At 41.5% G+C, this 12,657-nt stretch overlaps 1 protein-coding gene across 2 annotated transcripts in view; it reads left to right on the forward strand.

The window, feature by feature from the left end:
• Positions 1–12,657, forward strand: part of LOC122938612 (solute carrier family 22 member 13-like) — a 65,184-nt gene that overhangs the window by 30,697 nt on the left and 21,830 nt on the right. For both annotated transcript variants that reach the window (XM_044294252.1, XM_044294253.1), the window contains exons 5-7: positions 4,597–4,717; positions 5,223–5,317; positions 8,348–8,562. In XM_044294252.1, the coding sequence (XP_044150187.1) occupies positions 4,597–4,717; positions 5,223–5,317; positions 8,348–8,562 (431 nt within the window). The remainder of the gene's footprint in view (positions 1–4,596; positions 4,718–5,222; positions 5,318–8,347; positions 8,563–12,657) is intronic.

Raw genomic sequence — 12,657 nt, forward strand, 5'->3', positions numbered from 1 at the left:
CATGTGCCAGTATCAAGTGCCAAACGCCCCTATGTGCCAGTATCAAGTGCCTCCCACCATGTCCCAGTATCATAGTGCCACCTCACCCCCCAAAGTGCCAGTATCAAGGGCCTCTCTCCTTCCCACCCCCCATGTGCCAGTATGATAGTGCCAACCCCCATGTGCCAGCATCAAGTGCCTCTCTCCTCTCTCCCATGTGCTAGTATCATAGTGCTATCTCCCCCCAATGTACCAGTATCATAGTGCCATCTCCCCCCAATGTACCAGTATCAAGTGCCTCTCTTCTTCCCACCCACCTCCCCATGTGCCAGTATCATAGTGCCATCTCCCCCCCAATGTGCCAATATCAAGTGCCTCTCTCCTTCCCACCCACCTCCCCATGTGCCAGTATCATAGTGCTATCTCCCCCTCAATGTGCCAGTATTAAGTGCCTCTCTCCTCCCCTCCCTATGTGCCAGTATCATAGTGCCATCTCCCCCCCAATGTGCCAGTATCAAGTGCCTCTCTCCTTCCCACCCCCCATGTGCCAGTATCATAGTGCCAAACCCCCCCATGTGCCAGTATCAAGTGCCATCTCCCCCCCAATGTACCAGTATCATAGTGCCATCTCCCCCCCAATGTACCAGTATCATAGTGCCATCTCCCCTAATGTACCAGTATCATAGTGCCATCTCCCCCCTCCCAATGTGCCAGTATCAAGTGACTCTCTCCTTCTCACCCCCCCATGTTCCAGTATCATAGTGCCACCCCCCCCATGTACCTGTATCATAGTGCCATCTCCCCCTTCTCAATGTGCCACTATCAAGTGCCTCTCTCCTTCCTGAAACCCCCCAACCCCATGTGCCAGTATCATAGTGCCAAACCCCCCATGTGCCAGCATCATAGTTCCACCTCCCCCCCAATGTGCCAGTATCATAGTGCCGTCTCCCCCCAATGTGCCAGTATCATAGTGCCGTCTCCCCCCAATGTGCCAGTATCATAGTGCCATCTCCCCATGTGCCAGTATCAAGTGCCTCCTGCTCCCCCCAGGTAGCAGTAACAGTCCAGTATTTAAAAAAAAAAAGCACTTACCTCCATGTCAGCGATGCGATGCAGGCCTCTGTCCCGCGCTGTATGTCCATATATGGAGTCAGTGTTTGTGCATTTCAGAAAAGTTTCTGCTGGGACTCGAACCCAGGACCTTCTGCATTAAAGGAAAGGCACCTAACCACACAGCTACAAAAGCTGCATAGCCACTACCTGAAAAAATATGAGACTTCTACTATAGACTCTGTCATAGCTTTGATAGCCAGTGTACATCCATACACATGACAGCTGCCCAGCACACTCATCTCTGCTATATCTCTATATGACAGCTGCCCCAGCACACTCAGCACTACTATATCTATACACATAACAGTTGCCCCAGCACACCCAGCTCTGCTACATCAATACACATGACAGCTGCCCCAGCACACTTAGCTTTGCTATATATTTAATAAAGATATAGCAGGGCTGAGTGTGCTGGGGCAGCTGTCATGTGTATAGATGTAGCAGAGCTGAGTGTGCTGGGGCAACTGTCATATATATATAGAGATATAGCAGAGCTGAGTGTGCTGGGGCAGCTGTGATGTGTATAGATGTAGCAGAGCTGGGTGTGCTGGGGCAGATATCATAAATAGAGATATAGCAGGGCTGAGTGTGCTGGGGCAGTTTTCATATAGAGATATAGCAGAGCTGAGTGTGTTGGGGCAGCTGACATGTGTATAGATGTACACTGGCTATAACAGCTAACAGAGTCTACAGTAGAAGTCTCATATTTTTTCAGGCAGTGGCTATGCAGCTCTTTTAGCTGTGCGGGTAAATGCTTTGCCACTGATACAGAAGGTCGTGGGTTTGAGTCCCAGCAGACACTCATCTCCCTCTCCTCCTGCAGCACAGGCAATGCATCTGTATCGCTGTCCTGAGGACAACGATACAGATGACTATGCCCGGGATTCATCGGATTCGAATTTTGTAAATGAGGTCGGGATTCGAGTCCACGAATCCTTCTAATCCAGCAAGATTCGAGAGATTCGTGGATTCGACGGATATGTCGCCCCACCCCTAATATTTATAATATATTATAATATATTTTAAATATATTATGGCTAAAAACATCAGTAGTAGTTTCCCACATATTATGCATTCAGATATATCAGAAGTATGATTTTATCTATCTATCTATATATATATATATTATTCTTATTTTTTATAGTAATTACACATTTATTTTGTGCCATACACTTTTTACAATTACAAAGAAATATATAAAATGTATACATTTAATCTCTATTTCTGAGATGTTTCTGCCAGGATTTGAACTCGCAACAATCTTCTACATCAGAGGCAAGAACTTTGACCACTACACTATACAGCTGCATGTTAATCTGCACTGAAATATGACATTATACTTCTGCTATATAGGAATACTTACTACATGACAAACTACTATGAGGTTTTTCTGACATAGTTTATCATTCAGCTTTATAGCTGAGTGGTTAAAGTCCTTGCCTCTAATGTCGAAGGGCGGCAAACTTCTGTTTAAATATATATATATATGTTTTTAGCCATAATATATTTACATATATTATTATATATTTAGAATATATAATTTATTATGATTTATGTAAAGAAATTATGGCTAAAAACATCAATAGTAGTTTCCCACATATTATGCATTCATATATATCAGAAGTATGAATATATATATATATATATATATATATATATATATATATATATATATTTGTTATTACATATTTATTTTGTGCCATACATTTTAAATTTACAAAAAACTAGAGGCTAAATTAAATTAATATATTTTATATTTTTTTAGTAATTGTAAAAAATGTATGGCACAAAATAAATGTGGAATTACAAAAAAGAAAAGAAAAACAATATACTAATCATACTTTTGGCTAAATTAGATTTAAATACACTGGGTGTCCCCAAGCACTGACTCTATATATGGACATAGCTATATATAGAGTCAGAGCAGTGACTCCTAAGCCAAAGACTCACACTGGGGGATTCCCTCACTGTGGTCTGTGATTCCCTTCTGCATAGACCTCAGTGGGACCCGGTACCCTCCCCTCTTTAGAGCAGGGGGTGCCTGGTTTAATGCTCGGTTTCTTCCATTGACTTCCATTGTGTTTGGGTGCTCTGTAGAACATCCGAGCATCGCAAAGTGCTCTACTCGAGCACCAGAGCACCCGAGCGCTTTGGTGCTCGATCAACACTAATAGTGACACAGGGGCCCAGGCTGGGTACAAGTGCACAGTACCTTGTAGATAGAACAAAGCTCTCAAGTGGTAGAGGTGCTCTGACCTGCTCTGCATGGTTCCGGACTGTGTTCACGCCGATCCAGCGAGTAAGATCAATGATTCTTTATTTCTTCATTTAAAAAAATGTATAAACAAGTAATGCTTCTGCATAAAATCAATGCGTTTCAACCATAAGACAGGTCTTCATGGATTCATAGTATAAAGTATCCATGAAGAAGACCTGTCTTATGGATGAACAAATGAAGAAATAAAGAATCATTGATTTTACTCTCTGGATCCATTAGGACTTTTTTGTTGCACAAGTGCACAGTCACTGCCCTTTCCTTCCCTCTCCTATGTACTGTATGTAGCTCCCGATACTTTACATTAAATGCAATGCATTACCTGTTTTATTGCAGTATGTGAGTGAAATTAGGTAAAATAATTTTTTTATAATTAACCTGCATATCCTCAAATTAAGTTTTATAAGATGGTGGAACTCTTCCCCAATACATTGTTTGCAATGATATAATATGATGCGTGTTTCAGCCCAGAGGTGGGAAGACTAGTGTTACCAATCCATGGGCATTTCATTTGTAATGGAATATATGATTACTGCTTTTTAGTATAATATTTTAAATCATGTTCCAATCTTGTCTAAATTGGGGGTGGCTACCGCTGGTTCAATCAGTTCGATGCACAATGGTAGCAGGGAGTTGTGATCCAGGTCCCGCTTCCTACAAAAAAAAGTGCTGTTAGTCTATGTGATAATGCGGTGGGAACTCCACACACACTAGTGATATTGTGGGGCACAGAACTAACTTACTTGGTGTAAAATCAGGATGGGGCATAGCCCAGTGGCAGCCACAAATCAATGCACTTAACAAGAGTTAGCAGGATTGATCATGTGTGTCCCATATGGCAGTGCAAAACTGCTCTTTGTCAGTCTTAAAAAGTTTGATGAGTTCAAGAGAGGGCCCTCTCCACAAGTACGATATGATATTGGATCTCCATAAGCAAATAACTAGGCATACATCCAGAAAACACTGCGGTTGTGACAGGGCATTACGGATCTAGGTGAGAGCCAACAAGTAGGGTAAGCCACCATTACCAATAATCTTTACATAGTTGGAGATGAGAAACTGTTGTGAAAGTTAAAAGTATCTGCGCTTGACTGGTAACTGTAATTGTGGTTTTGGGGTCCTGATCACACCAGCCTCTTCCCAAGAGTCCATACTTTACAGTTTTATGGCAATAACTGGAGATCTGCATGAAATATAGACTTATTGTTTTCATATGTGTAATCCTACAGGGTTCTTCCAGAATCACCACGATGGCTTTTAATTAAAGGCAAATATGAGGAAGCAAAAAATCTTCTTCAAAAAGCAGCACATTTTAATGGACGGACTATACCAGAGGAATTACTGCTACAGGTAGCAAATCTCCCTGTCTACAGTCTAGGTAGAATATTCTATTGCAGAGGATAGCTCAAAAGTCCTTGGACAAATGTGTCACTTCTGTCTGTGGATCTCCCAATCTCTCTATCTTCTGGCCATGATGCAGTCTCTAAGATTGCTGCTGTTCACCTTCCTTCCTTAGCCTTTCCCACTGGTCCCCCTGCTATTGTCTACAAGGAAGAAGAAAAAGTGCTCATGGGATTTGTAGTCCACTTCACATCAAAAGAATCAGCACTAATGCCTGCTGCTGTGAGTCCCTGCTTGTAATGCACAGTCGCAGCATTCACTAGACCAGGGATGCCCAACCTGCGGCCCTCTAGCTGTTGCAAAACTACAACTCCCAGCAAGCAATATCAGTCTACAGCAAGCCATGGTGGGAGCTGTAGTTTTACAACAGCTGGAGGGCCGCAGGTTGAGCATTCCTGCACTAGACCCACAGGGGTTATATTGCAAAATTCTAATTTTGACATTTCTTTCTCAGTTACAAGAAGAAAAGCAGAGTAAATCTGGAACTATGCTTGATCTGTTCAGGATTCCATATTTAAGAAAAGTAACTCTTGTCATGAGCTTTGTGTGGTAAGTTCTACGACAAGAAACCTAATAATGTCTCCCTTGTACTCAGGAGAATGTACAGTACAGATAATAACATCTTGTCTCAGACTTGAGTATTTCCATTCAGAGCTTTTTTATTTCTTGGGCATGGAGAAGAATTGTACACATAGAAACCTATTAGATCCTGCAAATACTGTTAATGGTTAATAATTTTGCTTTGGGTACTGTACTGCATAAACATGGATAACATTTTTATAGTTATTCCTCTCTAAAGTTCAATTACTTTGAAGGGGTTGCCTGAGACAAAAATTCTCAGGGGGCTGGACATGATATACAAAGAAAAAAGGATACTGTCCTTGTCAAAGGATCCCAGTTCCAGTGCTGTGGCTCCTGTCTCTGGTCTCCACTGGGCCAGAAGTGTGATGTGCATATGTCTACTGTCGGCCTTTCAGTGGCTTTAGAGGCCACGTCAGGTGAAGTATAGATGTCTAGCTGGCAGGCTTCGATAAAATTAACTTCCTTAGTAGTGTTAGTGCAAATTGTAACTAATTTGGTGATTAACAGTTTCTTAGGAAGCAATCTAGTGCAGATCATTACGGATGCAGCGATACCTAATATGTCTTTTTAAAAAAATTTGTTTGCTATACTACTCAATTTTCCATTTATGTATTTTCTGTTTCCACGTGGTCGCAATTTAATTTTTGTTTTGCTGGGTGCTTTCAATTTAATTATCATATATATGTGATTACTGCAGGAATACCCACATTGTGGCAGCATGTCACCCACTCACACCTAATGGTCATCCCATTAATTGAAAACACCTAACTTTTATTTCACTTTTAAATTATCAGATAATTCTAAAGGTTCACATACTTTTGCCACTCACAAGCAGTGATGGCCAGTTCGCATTGTTCGCCCGCAAACATAGGTGGGCTGCCATCTTTTTTCACAAGTCCGGCGAGGCACAGGGAAGCCCTTACCTGTCCCTGTGCGGCGAGCCGGTCTGAAAACAAATGCGGTCATCGAGAGCAGACAGTTCCGAGAACAGCCCAATGAAGGCCCCCGGTGGCTGTTCTAAGAACTGCCTGCTCCCGCTGATCGCACTTGTTTTCAGACCGGCTCACGCACAGGTAACGGCTTACCTGTGCCTTGCCGGACTTGTGAAAAAAGATGGCAGCCCGTATAACTTTGCGGGCGAACAATGTGAACTGGCCATCACTGCTCACTAGCATGTTAAATAGGATCATTGTCCTCAATAAATAAATGACCAACTCTAATATTTACACACGTTTGATTTGTTTATCTTTATCTTCCTCTAAGACTTGTATGAAAATCTGATATAGTTTTAGGTCAATTTTATGTATAAATATAGAAATGTAAAAGGCTTACAAACTTTAAAGCACCTCTGCATTAATACATAGTTATCAGATCTCCCTTCAGACGTCTTTTTTCTAAACTAAAAATTTGTTTCCTACCCTTGAATCTGTTCAAACTTTGATATGTCTTTCTTTGTAAAGTGGTAGAACTATCATGTGCATCTACACCCATGTCAAGAACATAGTACAAGAACATAGTACGCCCCATGATCTTGTTAGCCTTGGCAGCAGCTGCCTGACTGATTACTACAGTTAAGGTTACTGTCAACTAAAATTCCCAAGTACTATTCCATGCCAGTCTTACCCAGTTTTTTACCATTTGGTATGTACTGGTGATATGTATTCTCCCTACCCATTTGCAACTTTTCTGCCCAAGCTTTCAACCAGCCCAGAACCAGCTGTAGTAATATACAGTACAGTCCTCGTTTTTGTTCATTACCTTACACAGTTAATATCTGTAAAAAAAATATTGTACTGTGCAACTCTTCAGCAAGATATTTAATGAATATATTGAAGATTACTGAGTCCATTACTGCTCTCTGAAATACCTCACTTGTGACAGTGACCCAATTTGAGTACGTACCATTAATAACCACCCTGGTTTCTATCACTGAGCCAGTTACCCACACACACCAATTTTCCCCCAGTCCAAGCATTCTCATTTTATGTACTGTACTAACATTTTATGTGGCACAGTATTAAATGCTTTGGGGAAATCAAGAGATTACATCCAATGACTCACCCTTTTCCAGTCTAGAACTTGCCTCCTCATAGAAACTGATTAGATTAGTTTGATAGGACAAGTATTTGATAAATACATGCTGATATGGCCTTATACACTTATTTGCCACTGATGTACGTGATAAAAGCCTCTGATGAGTGTGAGTGACAATCTCTTGTACAAGCAATAGAAGATAGTGAACTTGCTATACTCCTTCCCCTAGCAATTGCATGTAGAATTCCAGTGAGTGAGATACAACGGATATGCTTTTAGGTAATTTATTGAATGTACTTTGAGAAGTTATCTGATAGATATCAAATAAAATCCTGTCTCTGGATCTGTGATGCATATCTGGCAAACAGGAAAGGGATGCATAAGACAGGATTTCACCTCAAGAAGAGGAGTAACAGAAAGAAAAGAATATGGAAATTACAGCCTCAGATAATGTACATAAACCCAATATAACAATGGCCACAAGATGGCAGCAGAGCACAGTAAGTATAGTGGGTAACAGATATACCACTGAATACAATGAAAATGGAATTTAGTTGGGAAGCCAATAGCTGGGACAGCACAACACATATTTTCATTAAGAAACTACAGGATAGCATCTCTTAGAAAACCTTCAGTGTGCCACCCATATATGTTAAAATAATAGGCCTACAGTTTCCAAACTCACTTTTTGACTCCTTTTTGAATATTGGCACCATATTTGCTATATGCCAATCCTGTAGAATAGACCCTGTCATGTAGATTCCTTAAATATTAGAAATACTGTAGAGTGTATGCCATCTAAATCTAAATCCAAAGAACCTCAGTGTACCAGGTAACTCTAAAAGGAGGTGTTGATACTACTTTGTGTGACAACATTCTACGTTATATTAAAAAATCTTTAGTTTTTTTATTTCAATTTCTTTACATGTTGAGTTTAATTTTAAACTTTTGATGTGATTGCAGGTTTGTAAACAGTCTGGTATATTATGGTCTGAGTCTAAACGTTGGTAGCTTTGGGCTGGACATATATCTCACACAGCTTATATTTGGTGCAGTAGAAATTCCAGCTCGCCTTGGATCCATGTTCATAGTACAGATCATTGGACGGAAACTAAGTCAATCTCTGTGCCTTTTATTGGGAGGAACTGTGTGTCTGGTCATTATTGCCATACCAAAAAGTAAGACATGATATAATTATCTTGTTATATCAATTTGGAAAAGGAGTTTTACATTTTTTTTTTAAATTGGACAGTGAACAATATTTTGGCTTTCAAGGAAAAATCTGTATTTAGCATTTTACATAAAATTTAATTAGTATAGATTTCTAAGAATTATATTTATAGTACACATTTGCAAGATCATAAGTGTTAGGAGATTGCAGTTACTCCCAGACTTTGGTACCTTACTGGACCAAATAGTCAATCTTTCATTTTAAATACGATATGATAGAGGTGCCCGGCATCATCTTATTCCATCTCTCCATGTCAATAATCATGAATCATCAGTTGATTTACAAGGTAGCTGTGGGAAATATCTGTTGTGGAACACGGATTTGACAAACATTTGTTTTCTCTCTTACATAGTTTTGTGGTTCAATCTCTTTTTATTAAGACAGTTTTGAAATACAATAACAAGGTGATATAGGCACAGAAACATTGTGTCTCCATCAGTAAAGCTTGACATAATGCAGTATCATAGGCAAACGTAGCTACATAATACAGTGCAATACCAAGAACAGATGTAATAGAGACACTAATGTAATGTAACCTAGGTAGGAATCCAGGTGTAAGGTACTATCATTTATTAAAAAGTGCAAAGGGTGAGGTATATAGAAACGATAAGACAGGCAAAAAAGAACACAGACTCACAGACTAAGTCCTCATGCACACGGCCGTTGTTTGGGTCCGCATCCGAGCCGCCGTTTTGGCGGCTCGGATGCGGACCCATTAATTTCAATGGAGCCGCAAAAGATGCGGACAGCACTCCGTGTGCTGTCCGCATCCGTGGCTCCATTCCGCGGCACCACAAAAAAAAATAACATGTCCTATTCTTGTCCGCGATTTGCGGACAAGAATAGGCATTTATATTGCCGGCACCCGTTCCGTTCCGCAAATTGCAGAAGGCAACACGGGCGCCTTCCGTTTTTTGCGGATCCACTGTTTGTGGACCGCAAAAAAACGGCACGGTCGTGTGCATGTAGCCTTAGGCCTCATTCACACGACCGTATTTTATTTCCGTGTCCGTTCCGTTTTTATTTTGTGGATAGTATGTGGACCCATTCATTTCAATGGGTCCACAAAAAACGCGGACAGCACACAGTGTGCTGTCCGCATCAGTATGTCCGTTCCGTTGCTCCGCAAAAAAAATAGTGCATGTCCTATTTTTTTCCAGTTTGCGGACAAGGATAGGCATTATTACAATGGATCCACAAAAAAAGGATCCGCAAAAAAAAAAAACGCATGCTTTACGGAACGTCACCCGTTTTTTTTGCGGATCCGCAATTTGCGGGCCGAAAAACACATACGGTCGTGTGCATGTAGCCTTACATAGGAGACCGGACAGATACAAGGGATTAGGGTGGGTAAGAGTGTCTACCTTATCATAGACACTGACCATCTAGGTGACCTGTGAAGGAACAATGCCATTGGTCAGCCAATCCGAGAATTGCAAGGACTTGCGGAACTGAAGCCAAGGCTCCCAAGCCTGTGCAAATGCAGACACCAGGTCGTGATCTTCAGCCCAGAGCTCCTCCATGTGAACATAGATATTGAGTGAAGATACCCAAGTTATTCTCTGAAGACTCTCAGTTCATCTCCATCTGCGGGGAACTATTTGCCTCATGGCCAAAACAAAGAGTCTGAGTGCTCCTCTCTTAATCTGTTGGATCTGACCTAGAAAAACAGATAACAAGGCTACTGTAGGTGAGGGAGGTACAGTAGACCGGTAAAGGGAATTATATAAGGTGAATACATCTCTCCACAAAGGAGCCACCCCCGGGAAATCCCACCAGATGTGAAGCAATGCGTTGACCACCGCCGAACAGAAGGATAAAACTGGTGGAGCTTTACCGATGTACTATACCACCGAGTCAGTATCTTGTAGTTGAGTTCCTGCAGTCTACACGACACTGATGATTTATGAGTAAATAGTAGATATCTACTCCATTGTTCCACTGTAAGAGTGGTGCCTATTTTTTCGTCCCAAGTGATAATGGGAGCTGTTGCCGAAGCATTGACTGCCCCATCCCCAATCTATCCAGTGTTCAGTAAATTGTAAATGAGTGAGATAGCGTGTCCAGGTGCCGAGTCCGCAACACACAGTTTTTCTAAGTCTAATACAGGGGCACATAACTGCGATCCATGTGCCAGGGAGTTGATAAAGTTGAGTGATAAGTCATTGAGAGGGACGTAAGCCATTACTGTTGTAGAGGTCTATAACCCTAGTTAAATTCCCACTCGGGGATCGTAAGGTCAGAAAAGATTTGAGGCCCTGAGGCAGAGCTGGGTGATCTGTTAAGACTGTAAGAGGGCCTGGTGTTGTGACTAGATTAAGTTTAGATGCAAACTTGCCCCAGGACTTCGCCAAAGAAAGCTTAGGTGGTGAAGGTTGAGGGTGGGGCAACTGGGCCTGTGTAGAGGATGGGAGCCAAAAAATACCTGATGTCAAGTGGGGCGCCGTTCCATGTTCTATCTCCACCCACAATTGCGTAGAGCAATTAACAAGAAGTTCAAGGACACAATTTGCAATCGCTGCCCTGTAATATGTGAGAAAGTTGGGAAGGCCCACTCTGCTGGAGGTCTTTGGATGCATCAGCAGACTATAGCTTAACCTCACCCTAGAGCTTTTTCATATGAATTGAGAAGTCAGTCTCTTGAGGCAGGGCAAAAAATGCTTGAGGGATCCCACAAGGGATCGTCTGAAATAGATACAGAAGTCTGGGTAAAATGTCCATCTTAAGAGCACTGATTTTGCCAAACTATGAGATTTGTAGAGAGGACCACCTCTGGAGATTTAACTCAATGGATCTCAGTACGGGTTATATTTAAAATTAAAAAGGTGGGAAGGATTTGCAGATAGGTGAACTTAATGGATTGTGCAGTCCATTGAAAGGAGAATGCTTCCCTAAGTTGGGTTGAGTCTCGGTGAGGGAGGGTGATATTCAATATTTCTGACTTCTGGATATTCCCCTTGAAGTTGCTGGGACGTCCAAAGAGCTAAAATTCTCAGATGGCAACCCTCAGCCCTAATTTTTTAGATGGTCAGATAAGTAGCATGCCTCGCCCCTAATGTTTTATAGGGTCAGCTCAGCAGCAGACTCTGACCCCTAATGTTTTAGATGGTCAGATTAGCAGCAGGCCCTCTCCCCTAATGTTTTAGAGGGTCACCAGCAGGCCCTTACTCCTAATGTTTTTGAGGGTCACCAGTAGGCCATCAATCATAATTTTTCAAGGGTGTGTATGATGCCCTCCTTTATGTGTAATAAAGGGTGTTTTGGAGTGCCAGTTCCTTGTAATTTTTGGTAGCCCTTTCTCTTAGTGCATAGGCTTTATGAGTGTAAGAGTCCCACTACCTGAACAATTGTACCACAATGTGAATGAGGCCCTCCTTTATGTGATATACAGGTTGTATCGGAGTGCCTCTTCCTTGTAATTTTTAGCAGCACTTGCACTTTAGATACATGTAAATATATAGGAAAGAATGTTTCCTAACAATTTTTCCTCTAAATTCGATTTTATCTTCGGTTTTGTGCGTATTATTGTCAGTCTGTAAAAGTGGCGTACTACTCTGACAACATTGTTCCCATTAGCGACCTTGGAGTCCTAGATGCATCCAGACATCCCCCCCAATCCTGTTCTTGAACCATTTCGGTGGTGTTTCTTTCAATTTCGGACCTTTTCCTATGAACCAGATACCCTCTTCAGAGCAGGTTCTCCCATTGACTTCCATTGTGCTCGAGCTCCCGAGCATCCCAAAGTTTTCTACTCGACCACCTGAGCACTTTGGTGCTCGATCAACATTAATGGCATACAATGTAGTTGGAGGGGGGGGGGGGGAATTCCAAATGAGGTGGAATTGGGTTTTGTTCCTACCGGGTTCCCTTTGCAACAAAACTGACCATGCACTTCATTCTCTGGGTTAGTATGATTACAACGATACCACATATATATATATATAGGTTTTTTTTCTGTCTAAATAGTGTAAAAATAAATCAAAACTTTGAAAAAATGTTTTTTTACATCATCATATTCTGACCACCACAACTTTTTTTTTAT

The sequence above is a fragment of the Bufo gargarizans genome, chromosome 5 (assembly GCF_014858855.1).
Source record: "Bufo gargarizans isolate SCDJY-AF-19 chromosome 5, ASM1485885v1, whole genome shotgun sequence".
Lineage (NCBI taxonomy): Eukaryota > Metazoa > Chordata > Amphibia > Anura > Bufonidae > Bufo > Bufo gargarizans.